The sequence below is a fragment of the Pezoporus occidentalis genome, unplaced genomic scaffold (genome assembly GCF_034315485.1).
Source record: "Pezoporus occidentalis ecotype Australia unplaced genomic scaffold, CSIRO_AGI_Poc_V1 ctg72, whole genome shotgun sequence".
NCBI lineage: Eukaryota > Metazoa > Chordata > Aves > Psittaciformes > Psittacidae > Pezoporus > Pezoporus occidentalis.
Window position 1 is genome coordinate 394,809 of NW_026916072.1, and position 15,519 is coordinate 410,327.

The 15,519-nt window shown below is 42.1% G+C and overlaps 1 protein-coding gene across 10 annotated transcripts in view; it reads right to left on the reverse strand.

The window, feature by feature from the left end:
- Positions 1–1,634: 1,634 nt before the first annotated feature.
- The window catches only part of CERS3 (ceramide synthase 3), a 47,544-nt gene continuing 33,659 nt past the window's right edge, over positions 1,635–15,519 (reverse strand). For all 10 annotated transcript variants that reach the window (XM_062642766.1, XM_062642763.1, XM_062642759.1 and 7 more), the window contains one exon: positions 1,635–4,970. In XM_062642766.1, coding sequence (XP_062498750.1) covers positions 4,839–4,970 — 132 coding nt within the window. In that variant the 3' untranslated portion in view covers positions 1,635–4,838. The remainder of the gene's footprint in view (positions 4,971–15,519) is intronic.

Consider the following 15,519-nt stretch of genomic DNA (forward strand, 5'->3'; position numbering starts at 1 on the left):
TTGAGGTCCGGATCCAGTTCTCATCAGCATCCTGGGAAAAGCCCCTGTGAATTTCAGTAGGAATTTAATCACCTTTTTCATTGCCCAACTCAAGCTTTTTTTAGCCCAGCTTCTTCTGTGGTAGGAAAAATATGGTCTTCTCACCACCTGAAACAACTGCCTGGGAGCTGTTTCCTCCCACCCCGGCTCAAGGCACAGTACTATTCGATGACTACAAGGACATGCTTCTTGCACTTCAAAGGCACTGTGGACGGGTTTATACTTGTTATTCCACTTAATGTTTCTGACTTTGAAATGATTATGGGGTCTCCTCTGAATGCTTTATGGGGTAACCAAACTCCAGAAGAACAGGGCTCCTTCCAGCTGAGTAAATAGAAGATATTTTCATAAATCTTCAGACTATCAGAACATCAACAACATTATCCTACACGCACTGTTATGACTTTGTATTTGCAGAGTCATATGTGGAAGCTTAGACCTGTGCTTTCAGCCTTGTCTTCTGCTAAGCTAGAAACCTCAAGTAATCCCACAGGGGGGACTTCAGTTAAATCAGCTCCCAGAACCCTACCTGGAGTTCTTTGGAGCCAGCCAGGGTGAGGGTGAACACTCCATTGCTTTAGCCACCTGGATTGGGAATCTCAGTCTTTGACAAGGGATTAATGTCAGGTCTTCACCTCCTCTCTGCTGCTTCAGATTTTAACACACGGATGGCAAGGAAGAAAGTGAAACTATCAGAGTCCTACTTGTTCAGCCAGTGACTTCTCCTCTCCCCATTGCATCCCAGTACTTTGTGCCGAAGGGCTCCCCAGCTCCAGGGCAGCAAACAGCCACCAAACCAACTCTCTTTGGCATCTTCACAACGGGGCAGTGTTCTCACTCTCAGCGTGGACCTCCATTCCTGCCCGCTGGTTATCTGTTGTTCTTCAACCCCACCGTGGGGGAAGTGCCTGTGGAGATGGTGTTTTTCTTTCTAAATCAGCAAGATTTCTTTTATTATTAAATTCTTCACAGTTTGCAAGTTGTTTGTAGCCAAAACTCACATCTCCCTGTTGGATTTGTTTTCCATCTACTTCAGCCTTCCTCGTAAGCTTAAAAAAGTGAATGCAGATAATAAAACCAAAGTATTCTGCTACAGTTCATTATTTGGCCTGAAACACCTTCTCTTATGTGTGTTTGCCCATGGGAAGAGATGGTAAGTCAGAAGCTCTATGATCTGCCTGAGAAATGGAAAGAATAAGGAATATGAAACAGCTTTCCAACTGACACCAATCAGCACAGCTCCCTTGGGTTCAGGAGAGCTTTCCTACTTTTACCAGCTTAAGATCCATGTCCGTGCTTATCATGAGCCACTGAGGTACTAATCCCATGTCACCCTAACTGGGTGACAGCACCTCCATCTGTGTATGAACATAAGCACTCCTGGGAAACAAAGAATCCTCTGTATATTTGCACATTATTCTAACATTCCTCAAATAAATATAACTTCAGACCAGGCCCTCACTGAAAAGCTGGGAGGGAGCGGAAAGCAGAGAGGAAGAGGTGAGGAAAACAAGGGAATTCTTACATAGATACCTGTTGTTAAAAAGTATTTCTCTCTAGCGTGGAGCACAACAGACCAGACAAATCCAGTGCCCTTAAGAACAAATAAAGGTAATTATCCTGAGTAATACACATTGACAAAATGAGTTCTGTGGAGTAAAGGAGCTCTGTAAATCAAATCCAAGTAGATTGGTAAATCTATGTAGTAAAAAGGTACAGAGGCAGCATGGGGTACATGAACAGGAGAACCTGACCAAAACTCAGAGGATTAAAAGCAACAGAAGAGATTCCGATGAGTCCAATGGACTAAGATTTCATTTTCAGTCCTTAATTCAACCATAAGTATTTTGGCATGGTCAAAGTGACACAGCAGAACCAGACAGCATCAAAGCATTAAACCAGGACCCACTTTTACCATCAAAGGGTAAAAGTAATGTAGTCTAGCACCTGTGCTCACACACATTACCTCCAACTGTGCTGCACTTCCATTTGGAGACTCTTTACACAGTAGCAATAAAAAGTTAAGAGCATTGAATAGAGTGAAAATATGGAAGCACCATGACATCAATTTATTTAGCATGAATCATGTTCCCCACGACCTCAGCTTCTTGTTTCTGAGTTTCTAACCATGAGTAGTAGAAGATGAAACACATGTAACATCCGGAATGACAAATCTCATGTGTCCAGTCCAACTGGGACAGTCTGTTTCCACTTCTTTCCATGCTGTGGGTATTCATGCCCAGTGCCTAGTGGTTTACATTCAGAGTTTTCATGTCTCATCACTTCAGATGGGCTTCACAGTAACCCCCAGGAGGTCCCATGACCCTAACTGCAGTGTGATGTAGTTATTTGGTTTTTTACTGTGCTTAGACTCAACCTTCACCTTCAGGATATTTTCCTCTGTATTCACCAAAACTTTGCCTCAATACTTGATGTTTGAATGTCTTTATCTACCTTTTACTCTTCCTCTAAGATCCTAGTTTCACATCGATTTAAAACAACAGGTCTTGTAATTAAGCTGGATAACTGCAGTCCAAAATTTTTCCTAGGCAAGACTCCAGTGGAGTTAATTGGCTTCAGTGGGAGACTTGTCCGAGTAGGAAGGGCAAGATTTGCCCTGAACCAGACTATAAATTCTAGTGTAAAACTCAGTAGTTGTTCAGAGGCTCACTCCTGTGACAACTTCATTCTTCATGTTTCCTTTCCCGAATTCCCTTCCTACTCATAGCAGGAACGTTTTTTTGGCACCAAAATGAAATGATAATACCCTGGCCACCTCTCAAACCCCTGTTATGTCTTGAAGAAAGCATCGCTGTCTCCACTGCTCTCAAAGGGAGTGTAAAGCCTCCGAGATGTCGGGTTTCTACGTTTTGTCAGGAAAGGCCAGTTCTTTTCATGTAGGCAATAAACAGGCCCTGATAAGCAACTGTGACCCTGCCAAACTCACCAGTTGCTTTAGATGATGTAATAAGTACTTACACTTCCAATAAAACCACACTGCAGTATTTAAGGTATTCTCCACAGCTATGTAAGGAAGCACACTGCTATACAAGAGCTACCAAGGGAATTCTGCCTGCTCAGCCCAAGAAGCCCTTCTTAACCACAGGAGTTCCATTCCACTACTGCACATTTCCATCCTTCTCAGAAGCTGGAGGCCATTCTCCTTTCTCAGTAAGTTCTCTTTGTGGTGAAACATAAACATATTACATGGTGCAAAATATAAGTACAAAATTAAAGACGGCCTAGTTGACCAGACCGTATGAAGATACTTTCACATCGCCAGCCTCTGTAATGAAGTACTCCTATAGCTCCTTGTAACTGCACGGAACAAACTTCACTCTTCATATCTGAGATGCCAAACATTTCCCATTCTTTCACTGAACTTTATCCCTCTTTGCCAAGGAAATCTTGAGAAAACAAGTCAGTCATATGGTGCTTCCCATAGGTCACCAAGCTCCTGCCTGAGCAGCTGTAAGGGGAAAAGAACCTTTCCAAACCAAAAGCTCAGCATTAAGGCTGTTGCAGCAGTGGTCCCCTGGTCTCTATCAAGCTACTGGATTTAGTTCACCAGATGATCTCAGCTACTGTAGAACCACATAGAGAGCCTCTCACCTCTAAAACTCATGACACAAATCACTTACAACTTTGTGAGCTAATGCATCTGGAAATGAGACTGGCACCACCCTATTTAAAAGGCCCAAGGCTCTCCTTGGAAAGCCCCAGGACTAAAAAAGCTGCTTCACTCTGCGCTAGCCTTAGAACAAAAGTGCAAACATAAGACAGAGGCACTTTTGGTAAGAGAAGCTGATGAAACATCCACTGTTCCTTCAATCATGACACTTCTTACAGCACAAACAACGGTATGTGGCCTAAGTCACACGCATCCACATTTAGCTCTAGCCAACGTGATTCCTGCCTTTCAGAAAGAGCAGAGATAGAAATACAGATCCTGGTATCAAATGAATTCACAGCACTGACAACATGACATTCCCTGTTAGTCCCATGCTCCCCCAGAGCCCAGATACATGCAGTGAACACACAGGAACCACAAAACAGAACTTAGTGGACTTGCTCCTAAGACGAGGCCAGAATGACAGAGATGAAACCCAGAGCCCAATGGAGAATTGAGGCTGAGTTTTGCTATTTTAACAGTGATTTCCTTGACAGGTAAATCTCAGAACACAATTTTTGAGCCATCTATCATACAGCATATTTTGGAGAAAGACTATATTTCTGCAGTGAAGCCAGCTCTTCAGAGGCAAGTAATTTGTCTTCCTTTGTGTTAGCTTCCACTGGCCTTCAGGAAATGAAATCTAACCCAAAAAATAGCTATTTTGATGAGGGTTTAAACTGAAAACTAAAGACTAAAATGCACTGTACACCACTGTCAAATTTTTCCCACATTGAGTAATTTTGGTTCCTAATGGAATTCACACTCCTTACCTACCACAAAACATTTGTGAATTAAACCATTTGGTGAAACAGATCTTATACCAGATTGAAAAACAGTGTTAGAATTGGGACACTAAATGATGTGAGGCTCTTGAGCTTTGACCTTGTGGAGCACTGTCACTCAGTGTGTCCAAACGTCTTTCCCAACACTTCACAATGATTCTCAAAGCGGGTCATTAACACGTTACACAATTTTTCCCTTCCCTCTAGACTGGGCTTTTTTCCAGGTCCAGTAGCCAACAATAAATCAATCACAGTCTCTCATAAGAATTTTGACTTAAATTCTATCCTGTAGGTTGGGTTAAAACCAGAGCAGAAATCACTGCAGGAGGTGAGGCAGAAAGGGGCTAGTGGTGACTGCTGCTTAGGAGATGTTTGCTTGACCCACAGCTGTTCTTGTTGCCATTCTTTATGGACTCCTCTTCATTATCTGTAACAGAATCTTCCTCCTCTTCATCACTTCGATCATCTTTCAAGTCCTAGGGAGAAGAAAGCACTGTGAGCGTATTCTATACTTGCAGTGTTTACTGTCAGGTGAGTCATGGGATTGTTATCACCATTGCTATAGAACTTTAAAAGGCCTATGGGTTACGGACAAGGAAGACTTTCATTTTTAAAGTGAACTGGGTATCTGGATCTTTGCAATGACTTGAAAGAATAATCCATTAATTTCATTAGTCAGATGCCCCCATTTGTCATTGCAAAATCAAAAGGTGCATAGATGTTCCAGAATATGAGACATTCTCCCTTCTTGGAAATTCCCCACCATCCTCTGAAGACAAAACTCCTCTGTCTTCCATTTGCCTCAGGAAAAAAAAAACCAAAGTGCTAAAGGGGACAGATGAGAGGGGAGCTCGAAATACACCAGACAATGTTAAAACAGCCCCCCAGGAACACCCCCTCCCTCCAAAGATGCTGACAACCAAGGACACACCAGTTAACACCACTTTAATCTTGTAGAACCTAATGTTCTTTAGAGACAATTTCTTCCATGACCTTGGCCCAGTCATTTGACCTCTTCCTGCTCATTTCCGCCTTCCCTTGTAAAGCCTTGCTAGTAACCCCTGGGTGCTGTGGGATTACTTAAGAGTTGTGAAGTGCAGGGAAGATGAAAAGAATAGTGTATAAAGGCTAAACATGATGAATACACTCGCCCAAACAGAGGAGTTGAGATGCTGCTCGCTTCTGACAGGTGTAAACTAAACTGTGACTACTTGTGCCAGCATCTCCTGGTATTAGCTTTGCCTAAAGAGACTTAGTGACCATGAAATATTCCTCCTTGCTTGATGGTTTATACATCAAGTTGACCTTTGCAAAGGGGAGGCCATGTCTACACAGCTATCACATTCATCTTGTATATATCATCCTGCTAAGGGAATTGCCAGGGAGGGGACAGCTGCTCCATTAACAGGGATGAAAGGGGGTCAGCAAGACACTCTACCCTTAGGAAAATCCCTTCCCAGCTCTATAGGAACAGCTTCTAACATCTGGCAATCATGCTTCATCCCCAGTCACACATGGCAGTGCCTAGAGAACGCTTATACCAGGCAGAGAAAGGGCATTGTGTCTACCCAGTATTTCACAGCAAAGTTTGGAGAGAGATTAAGACAATTCTGTGCTGTTTGCCATGGCACATAAAATACACCCTTAGTCTCTTATTTCCCAACTTCTACCATAACCCAAGACCCCATGATGTGTTCAGAAGTTGGGTTCAAACAGTTGAGACTTTGGCATTAAAACCAAACATCTCTATTTCCCTTTCAGTGGAGCAAGCTCTACTTGACTCCCTGTCAGGACTTTTCATACCAACTGATGACCTGCTCTGCAGGCTCTAAAGACACTGTAAATTAAGCGAGCACTTCCTTCTGCCTAAGTGGTGACTGAGAACAGAAATGAGATCAAAGCAGGCATGTAAGAAATTTCTCCCACCTCCACCAGCAGTTTCCTGTGTGATTAGGAACTGCCACTGGTTGTCTCTTCCAGGTATTTGGAAGGTGCCCAATAGTTTCACCTGACACCCTCTACTTCTTGTGCTGGAAAAGATGGGCAATAGTCATTCCCTCTCCAGCATCTTACAAGTTTACTCACTTTAAAACAGCAGTTTCCCTGAAGCTGAGGATCAACCTTGGGCCCTCACACTGTGCTGACAATTTACCCATTAGCACCAAGGTATTTGGTCTGTTAATGGGAACGCCCAAATTTAACAGCCAGAATGTCAACATTCAGGTACTGAGGACTGGGGATACTGTGGTGTCCTTTTGTAACACAGGGGGGCTTGGCCTGCAGGCCTGTCTGCTGAGGGAGACCCAAAGCTTCTCTTCAGAACAGAGTCCGTTGCCTCCAGAGCTGCGTGCTGGAGCTGGCAGGCTCTGACGTTAGCCCTCGTGCAGACAATCTGTTGCCTGTACAGCCACACCGGGGATCGCTCCGTCACGGAGGAATTTGTTCTCCTTGTCATCTGTCTGGATCTCAGCTAAACAGGCAGAGACTGCACGTTCTTCCTGCTCCTGGAGCGATGTGCCAAGGTCCGAGATGAGACGCAGAAGGAGAAACCGGCGCTGTTCCTGCCCATCCTGTATCTGCTCTTGGAATGAACTAACAATTCCACTGTCTTAGCCTGCCGGTCTGAGGTCTTTCTTAAACACCACATTTATATAGAGAAAAGAAATGACAGCTCAGTAATAACTCATCCAATTGCCATCTCATATCCCTTTATACACTACGCTTCTAATAAAATGCATAGGAGTAGAAAGAAAATTAAACTCTGAACTCTGTTCCATCAGAAACTATAAAACTTCCTGGAGATTTTCTTCTGCCTTTTCCCTAACAACACACAAAGGGTATCAAAACAAACAAATCTTACTGTAAATACTGTAAGATAAACTTGGCATGCCATCAGTTAGAGGAAAGGAAAGACAGCCTTTCCCACACAAACAATTTATGAGGTTCTGCCTCTTTCAGATCACCTCTCTCACTCCTGGTAGCTTTGCAATTTGTATTTGCAGTAAAAGACAAATGGCGAGGGTGTGGGGAGAGGTTTGTTATTCTTTGTACCGCCACAAATGCTTCAGAAAATGAAATGCAAACTAAACCTAACACAGGGTCTGATGCAGAATCTGCTGTGCTCATGGCAAATACCCCCATCCTCCTGAGCAGCCTCTGGCTGAGGCTGCAAATGTGGGGAGTGAAAGGGGAGGAGCATTGATTCCTGATCCCTACAGGAATGAGCTGGCATTTCCAGCATAGAACTGGAAACTCAGACAGGATTTGCTTCCCAGTTTTAATGCTGTCAAGCTGGATGCTCTGATTAAAATCACTATATGCAGTAATTAAAAAACATGTCAATGTTTCTGCCAGCACACTGCAAAATCCCTGCATTTGAGATAATGTCTTCCATAATTCAAAGCAGCAGGAATTAAATTGTTTTGTATTCTGAAGCAACCATTGCAAATTTGCTTCATTTGGGGAAAGAGCACTGCTGCTGAAATCCTGATATTAACCAAGAAAAATTACTGCTAAATCCAATCTAGACCTCTATTATGCTTTTAAACATTAACCTGCTTCCTGACCAAGTGCCTCCACAGACTCTTGCTTTAGAAGAGTCTGGCCATTTCTGTCTAGCTTGTTTCAGTGGCAGAACAGAACTTTAAATAGCAATAGCTTCATCTGTAACTAGAAAACCAAACAAACGGGTCTTTGCAGACTGTAACAGACCATTATAGATATATCAAGATACCGTAAGTGAAGTTTGTGCCTCTTAACTTTGACCTTCTAAGAATAACAGAAAAGGTAACATTTCTAGGATTTTCCCTGCTTTAATACCAAGATGTTTTCTCTGAGCCCCTCACATCATATATTATAGTTGTGTTTTCCAACTCAAAGACTGCTCTTACCGTCCCTGAGCAACAACAGATGAATATACTATCAGAAACACAAGAGCTGGCAAACTGTAAATACCACAACTGAGGCCATCATTAATACTCAATGCTTTAGTTTAATGGCATCAGCTGCATTTATTATACTTCAGATGGTTTAGGGTAACAGACAAAATGGATGTGTATATTTTATGTTCTGGATGACTAACCAATTTAATCTTTCTAAATGGATGAATGGTTTCAAGGTTTATGAGAAGCAACACTAATGCTATAAAGTCTGCAAGAGAGCCATTTGTAGTGAAGCCAAAGCCGCAAACTCCTATAATCTTTTTTCCTTTTGTTTAACCCTTCCACCTGCTGCTCAGTCTGCCTCTTTTAGTTAAATGAACCGTATTTGTTAAGGTAGTTTTGGCTTCTTGTATTTCACTGCTGTTCAGACTTGTATCATTCAAGTCATTACCACCACATCTTACTATGTGAATGGTAAAGGACCTTCCAAAAGCCTTCACCAAGGAAAAAGGACTTCTTGAAATTAAAAGATGAGCAAACTTCACAGGCCACTTCCCAGCCTCTTGTAAACAGAAGAACATTGGTCAACTTTCCATCTAAACTAATAGAATTTACTCCTAATTGTGCAAGTCTCTCTCAATACAGCACTCAGAAATCACTTCCCTCTTGACACACTCTTAGTGCTGTGTTCTTCCTGTTACAGCTGATACGAGCACTGGGAGAAGGACGAGGGCTGGGCTGGAAGATGGATGGAAGTATGGGTTTCCTGTTCCTGTGTGCTGGTGATGCCATCTGAAGCTCACTGGTGGAGAAGTGGGCCTGGGCAGACCCCACCTTCTCTCCTAATTCCCTTTACTGGGCACGTGCTATCTTTGTCTGTGTCACAAGGCAGCCATGGCTTCCTATCTGCTACGCAGCAGCTAAAGTGGAAAGTGTAAAAGCAGAGAGAAAGCCAGTGCCAAGTGGTATAAAAAAAGAGGCAAAGATCTATTGTAGCAACATGGACTGATCCTATAAACAGTGGGAAGCCTTAGCAACATGCCTCCTGCTTTCTCAGGAGGGGAAAGACACTTGCTAGCAAACACATCATGGGGTCAGTGTGGCTCCGAGCAGATTGTCAACTCAAGGTCTCAAAATGTAAGATAGGGAAAGTGGCTGAGAGATACTGAACAAAGAGGGTTCTGCAGTGAAGGGCTCAGTTGCTACATTTATTTCATGACCCATCTTTCAATCCAGCATCTCCCTGACAGAGACACACACTTTCTGAGCAGCACACACTAATGTTGGGTTGGTGCTATGAAGGCAGTAGTGTGGTACCAACACTCAAGGCTTCTCAGCAGCATAAGGAGATTGCCAGGCAAGGGCAAGACTAACACCAATGAATCTTTTAGGGTAAGCATAATTTATATCCATACAGCTCACTGGATGCCTTCTACCAGGTACAGGGACGTAAAAGGAATTCACAGCTGACTGTGGATTTTTAATTCTGTGTTTCCTGATTTGGTGAAATTTTGATTTTGGGATTTTCAAATATTAATTCTTATCTTTTAGTTGGAATTTCCTGACTCCTAAATGTATCAAGTTAAAATAAAAATGTCCTAAATCTCACACCTTAATTCTACCTTAAGAATATTTTCATTTAAATATCTACAAACCTATTGACTAGATCTTGATTTTTCAATGTACAGACAATAAATTCCACAGCACCTGCACATATGGAAACAGCTTGCAGTACAAAGATGAAAGCTATTAGTCAGGTCAGCAACCACTGACTCAAATAAAAGAGATAATAAACAAGAGAGATAATAAAAAGTCAATCCAAATAGATAGAAGGGGGTACTTTTCTAACAAATACTACTATAAAGTTGATGAATCTCCGAGTTCAACATGTTTAATTCAACATCAATAATTCAACTCAGCTGACATATGACTTAATATGTCTTTACTTTCCTGTGGAGACTAAGAAATATACATTTGGATTCAAGCAAACTGTTCTGTATTTCCAGCCTGGAAGATTTTATTGGAAAATATATATCCCTTTTCAGCTCATACACACTGGGCACCATAAATAATGTTGATCTTCCATGGAAGATGCACTGTTGGACTCTGCTTTCTGCAGTTTTAAAATGAAGATGCAGACTTTCTAGATTAATTGTATTGGACATCTTGTGGCCAAAACTCTTCTATAATCTCTCTCTTCTATGTAATACCCAATTTCCAAGCTTTCAACTGGGAGTTTTCAGAGGGAACTCGAAGGTGACATGTGAAAAACAAATTAAAAGTAACATTAATTCCACATGTATCAAGAACAGTCTCATAAAATAGATGTTGTTATCAGATCATGTCCCTGGTTTTGACTGAAGAATGAATTTAACCTCAGATAGTGCTCACTTGTGTTGTCACTCAGCATGCCACACCTGTAACCAGAGCTGGAATACCCTCAAGTTCAGAAGAAATAAATCCTTGTTTACAGTTAATCAGGTGCTCGGTGGTTTCAATAAAGTCTGCTTGCTGTGTTATTGAAATCCACTCAGCAAACCTTGCACTCAAGTGTCTGTGGCTTTACGGTAATGTCAAAAGCCCAGGAGGTACTAAGTGAGTCAGAATGTCCCACTGCTTTTTGAATTATTCCCATTTTAAATCCACGGCTGGCAAAGAAACAAAGAACAATATAGTAGGCATTTGATGCTGTTCTCTATAGTGAACTTCTTTTTACCCTAGGACAGAATTTGCATTAAGCCAAGGAGTGCAGTGGTATGAGCCTTTATCAGAACATGCCCTTTATTCCTTATATATGCTGTTTTGGCTACAAAACAGCTGATCAGACACTTGCACTCACATCGGTGAGGTAGGATGCTGCACTGGAGATGAATGTTTTGAAACAACACAGCTGCTACAGAATATTCCTACAGAAGCCTTCTAGCACTATTAAACTAACCTGAAACCACAAAGTATACAACCATGTAGATGACAGGCACTCCTCTCTAATGTGTCTAATGTTAGGGTACTCATTTCTCTATTTTCACTGTTAGGAGGCATTCTGATCCTTTTGTGATGTATCTTGAAGTTATCTCTGCACCTAAACATTAACCAAATTGTCAAGTCACATACCTTACAAGTAACATGTTTTCAATTGACATTCATAACACAATACCTAAACTCTTTTCAATAAAGTACTTCTAAACACCCTTTTGTTGAGGCTAGATATAGAATATTTCAAGTAGTACCTAAAGAACAAAGTTTCTTAAATAGTATTAGAAGTCCCTGAGACCTGTGTGCTTGACACTGAAGGTTTTACTTCACTGAATTCAGGTTATCTACTTGGATACTGTATCTAGGCTGGCTCAATAACCAACAGAATGAGAAACTGGTGTCCCCAGAGGGTGACCTGCCCCACCACTGCTGGGGTGACAACACTAGACACAGTGAATGGGACACATTGTGGACACACTGCTCTTCCTCCACTGGTTGCAGAGGGATCCCTGAACTTGAGCTAAGCACAGCTTAAGTTACACAAGACAAATCCTATCCTCACACGCCTCACACCATCACTGCCTGATTAGGCTGATTTGCTTTAAATCCAGGATAGGGCAATTTCCTTTCTCAGTTACTATTAATCTATCACTAACTAGCTTTATTTCAAGCTTTTGGATTTTAAAATGGATTCAGCAGACTGCAGTGCTGTGTGAACACCTCTGAAAGTATGAGAATTACTCACCTCATAACAAAGTCACAACTCAAACCTCTGCAGCATATATTAAAACTAGTAAATGAAGGCATCAAAAGTTCTGTGGAAGGCCTAGGATTTGCTCTGTGGATTGATTTTTGGCAATTGAATAAATACATATGCACACTATTATGCATATATAGTTTTTATATAGGCGCATATATATAAAACTAGCAACAAATGGAACATTGCATAAATACCCTGCTAGAAAATGAAAAGATATGAGCAGTTAACAAGGGAAGCCAGGAAAACTGTCAGCAAATGCTCTTCTGTAAAGCAACTGATTTTAAAGCAAAAACTTTACCAACATTTGTCTTTTCTCTGAATCAGGAACTTTCATAGTAAAGAAAGGTCATTTAGATCAGGGATTTACTGAAAGTGAAGCTGCCTTGTGCCAGACATACATGCAGAGAGAGGGGTGGGGGTTCTTGTTTGGGCAGATCCATTGCTGGTGAAAACTAACACAATCCCACTGACTTCAAGTGGAGCCATGCGCATTTATGCCAGCTGAGAACCTGGCCCTGGATCAGCACTGCAGGCTTCTGATGACCTGGCCAGGGCAAGAATTTGCCTGTGATTTGCTTTCAGAATTACATACAGTTCTGATTTTCTGTTCTTGGAGGCAGTGGTCATCTGCAGCACCTACTTGAAGTCAAACTCGGCAACTCTGGAAGCAGTAGACTTTCATTGCAGCATAGAAGAGACCTGCACAGCCTCATTTATGACACAGCTGACATGAGAGGCAAAGGGAGCATCCACACACCCCATTTGTTGGGCTATGGCCAGAGGACTGAGTCTGCTCTTGCAAAGCCCCGTGTCTGCTTAATAGGGCAATGGAAGGCTACTTTGAGCAAGCTGCTCTAGTGGAAGGTGTCCCTGCCCATGGCACTGGGTTGGAACTGGATGAGCTCTGAGGTCCCTTTCAACCAAGACCATTCTGTGATTCTATACTTTAATGCTCCCACCCCACTGTACCTTCACAAGCCCATCTATTCCAATCAAATGCTCAGAAATTATTCCTTTCAGTTCATTCCTCCATAATGGTTACAACAGTCCTTAAGTTTTCTAAGGTTTGTGTGACTGCTATATAACACTCAAGTGAAAGTTGCTGTGGAATTATGGATATTCTAAAAAGAGATTTGTTATAAAAAGTAAAATCAAAATCAATATTCAGCACAGATCACTGCTGCTGTTCTGAAATCTGAGTACTTTAGAATATAGTCTAACATACATTGCCCAGCTGCTGACCCTATTCATGCTCTGGACTAAAAGTTAAGATTCAAATAACTCTCAGTGCCAGGAAAATGAACTGGTGAAGGCAAAGGAGACCAGATAGTGCTCTTGGATTGGCACCTAACACTTGTGCAGCAGGGAAGTGGTGTTCCCTCTTTCACAGACTCTGGTGGGCTGCACACTTAGATAAAATATACATTACTGAGGTCAGCCTTGACTTCACATCCCCAGTGCGGGTAGGGCTCCAGAGCTCCCCAGCGTGCTCACAACAGCTTTTCTCCTCTTTGCCTATCATTGTAAATACCAGCCAGGCAACCTCTTACACTTTTATGATTCCTTCTGCCTGCCTCTCACCCCTCCTCCCTCCGATGAATTTGGCAGCCTGAAGTGAGACATGTAGCCAGGCTTTGGGCTTAACTAGACTGCTGCAGCAGAATGGGAAATACACAGATGAAAGAAAGTCATAACAGGAAGTAATTTCCCTTTACAAGGGCATGAGCCTCCAAGCTGCTGACCTGGCTGGCGAGCTCCCATCTCCAGGCCATTAAAAAGCTCATGTCCCAGAGGCAGTAACTCTAATCAACTGGGAAGGTTCCCGGACAGACTGGTTTTCATCTCTGAGAGGGGAAAATGTTCATTCATCCTATTTTGTCTCCCTAATCAGATAGACTCATGAGAAAACCAACTATATATATATATATATTTATCTGTTGAGAACCAACAAATTCAATGTCTCCATAACCCAGTTTCCTTTAAAATAGGTTCTTAGAGGTTGCTTATTCCCCAATTCAATCTGTACTGAGTTTGTGCTAAACCTTCAGATAACTCAAACTCTGTAGCAGGACATCAGTGTGTAATGGCCCTTCCCAGTCTACAAAGTAAACACAAAATCTCCAGGGAAAGCTTTCCCTCAACTTTTCAGTCCCACAGAGTCATGAAATTGCAAGTCACTACATGACCATTATCCTCTAAAATATATTACTGCTCTTAAAATGGCTACATGGTATTAAGGCAAGCACACCTCTTGGTCTGTTTTATCGGCACCCTGATAGCCATTGGCACACTACAGGCTTAACAAAACATGTACATAAAAAAAACAACACTTACATGCTTCTCATTTAGGAAGCTAAGGCCTGTCCTCTGTTTAACCCCCGTAGAATGGCATTCACCCCGTAGAATGCCGTAGAATGGCATTCACTTCTCACTGAACGTGTTAATTCTCATTGATTTTCATTTTCTAATGATAAATGTCCTGAAAATAGATTCCTTTACTGCTTCAGAAAGAAGGAAAAAAAATCATCAGCTGAAAGTCTGACTTCTTAGGAGACCAGCAAACTGCTGTGTATGCCAAAACTGAATATACATTTCATTTCATGCTTCATTGTCACATCCCAGTAATTGCTGGGTATATGGAAGCGCAGCACTTGTGCATGATCAGGGTCAGATGATGACCCTTTGCAGCTCAAGTTCAAAGTCAGAGTTTATTAGCTGGGAGCAATCAGGCTCAGCTCACCTACGGCGTGTGTAGTGCACAGCAAACAGCACACAGCTCTAGCACATCAACACTGGATCCAGTTCTCTTTGCCACAAAAGAGATTGTAAGTGTAATCTCTTTAGAGGCCGTTCTACTTCCATGATGCATTGAGCTTGTTTCCTCTCTGTAGTTTTAAAAATAAGCTTTCTGTGTAGGATTAAATATCTCAAGTTATGGCACAGTTCCATGAGAAAGTCGGTGCTGCCTCAGCAGCCAGGATAGTTGAGTGTTCACATCCTAAGTGAATGGAAGCTGAATAGCGACTCTCTAACAAAGGTAAACCACTGGATTTTAACCACTGTGGATCCGTGGTCTAATTCTAAAGGATACAGATCTTATTCTAAAGGTAGCCAAGGAAAGGAAGGCAAGCGCTAAGAGCTTAAATTGTCATACAGAAATCTGTACTTCCATGGGGAGATGTTTAAGGACCTGTAAACCAAAAAACCCCATTGCTGTGGGTCTGTGTTTTGTGAACAAGAAAATTCTCACCCAAGTTCAGCACTGAGATTCCACACTCCCAGGACCCATGCGCTTAGAGAATAAGAGATTCAAATGAACTACTAACAATAAAAGCTCCGCCTGATGCAAACAGATCAAGCACCAAAACTTAAGACGATAAATAATAGGAGGATCCCAGGCAAGGAAAGTTC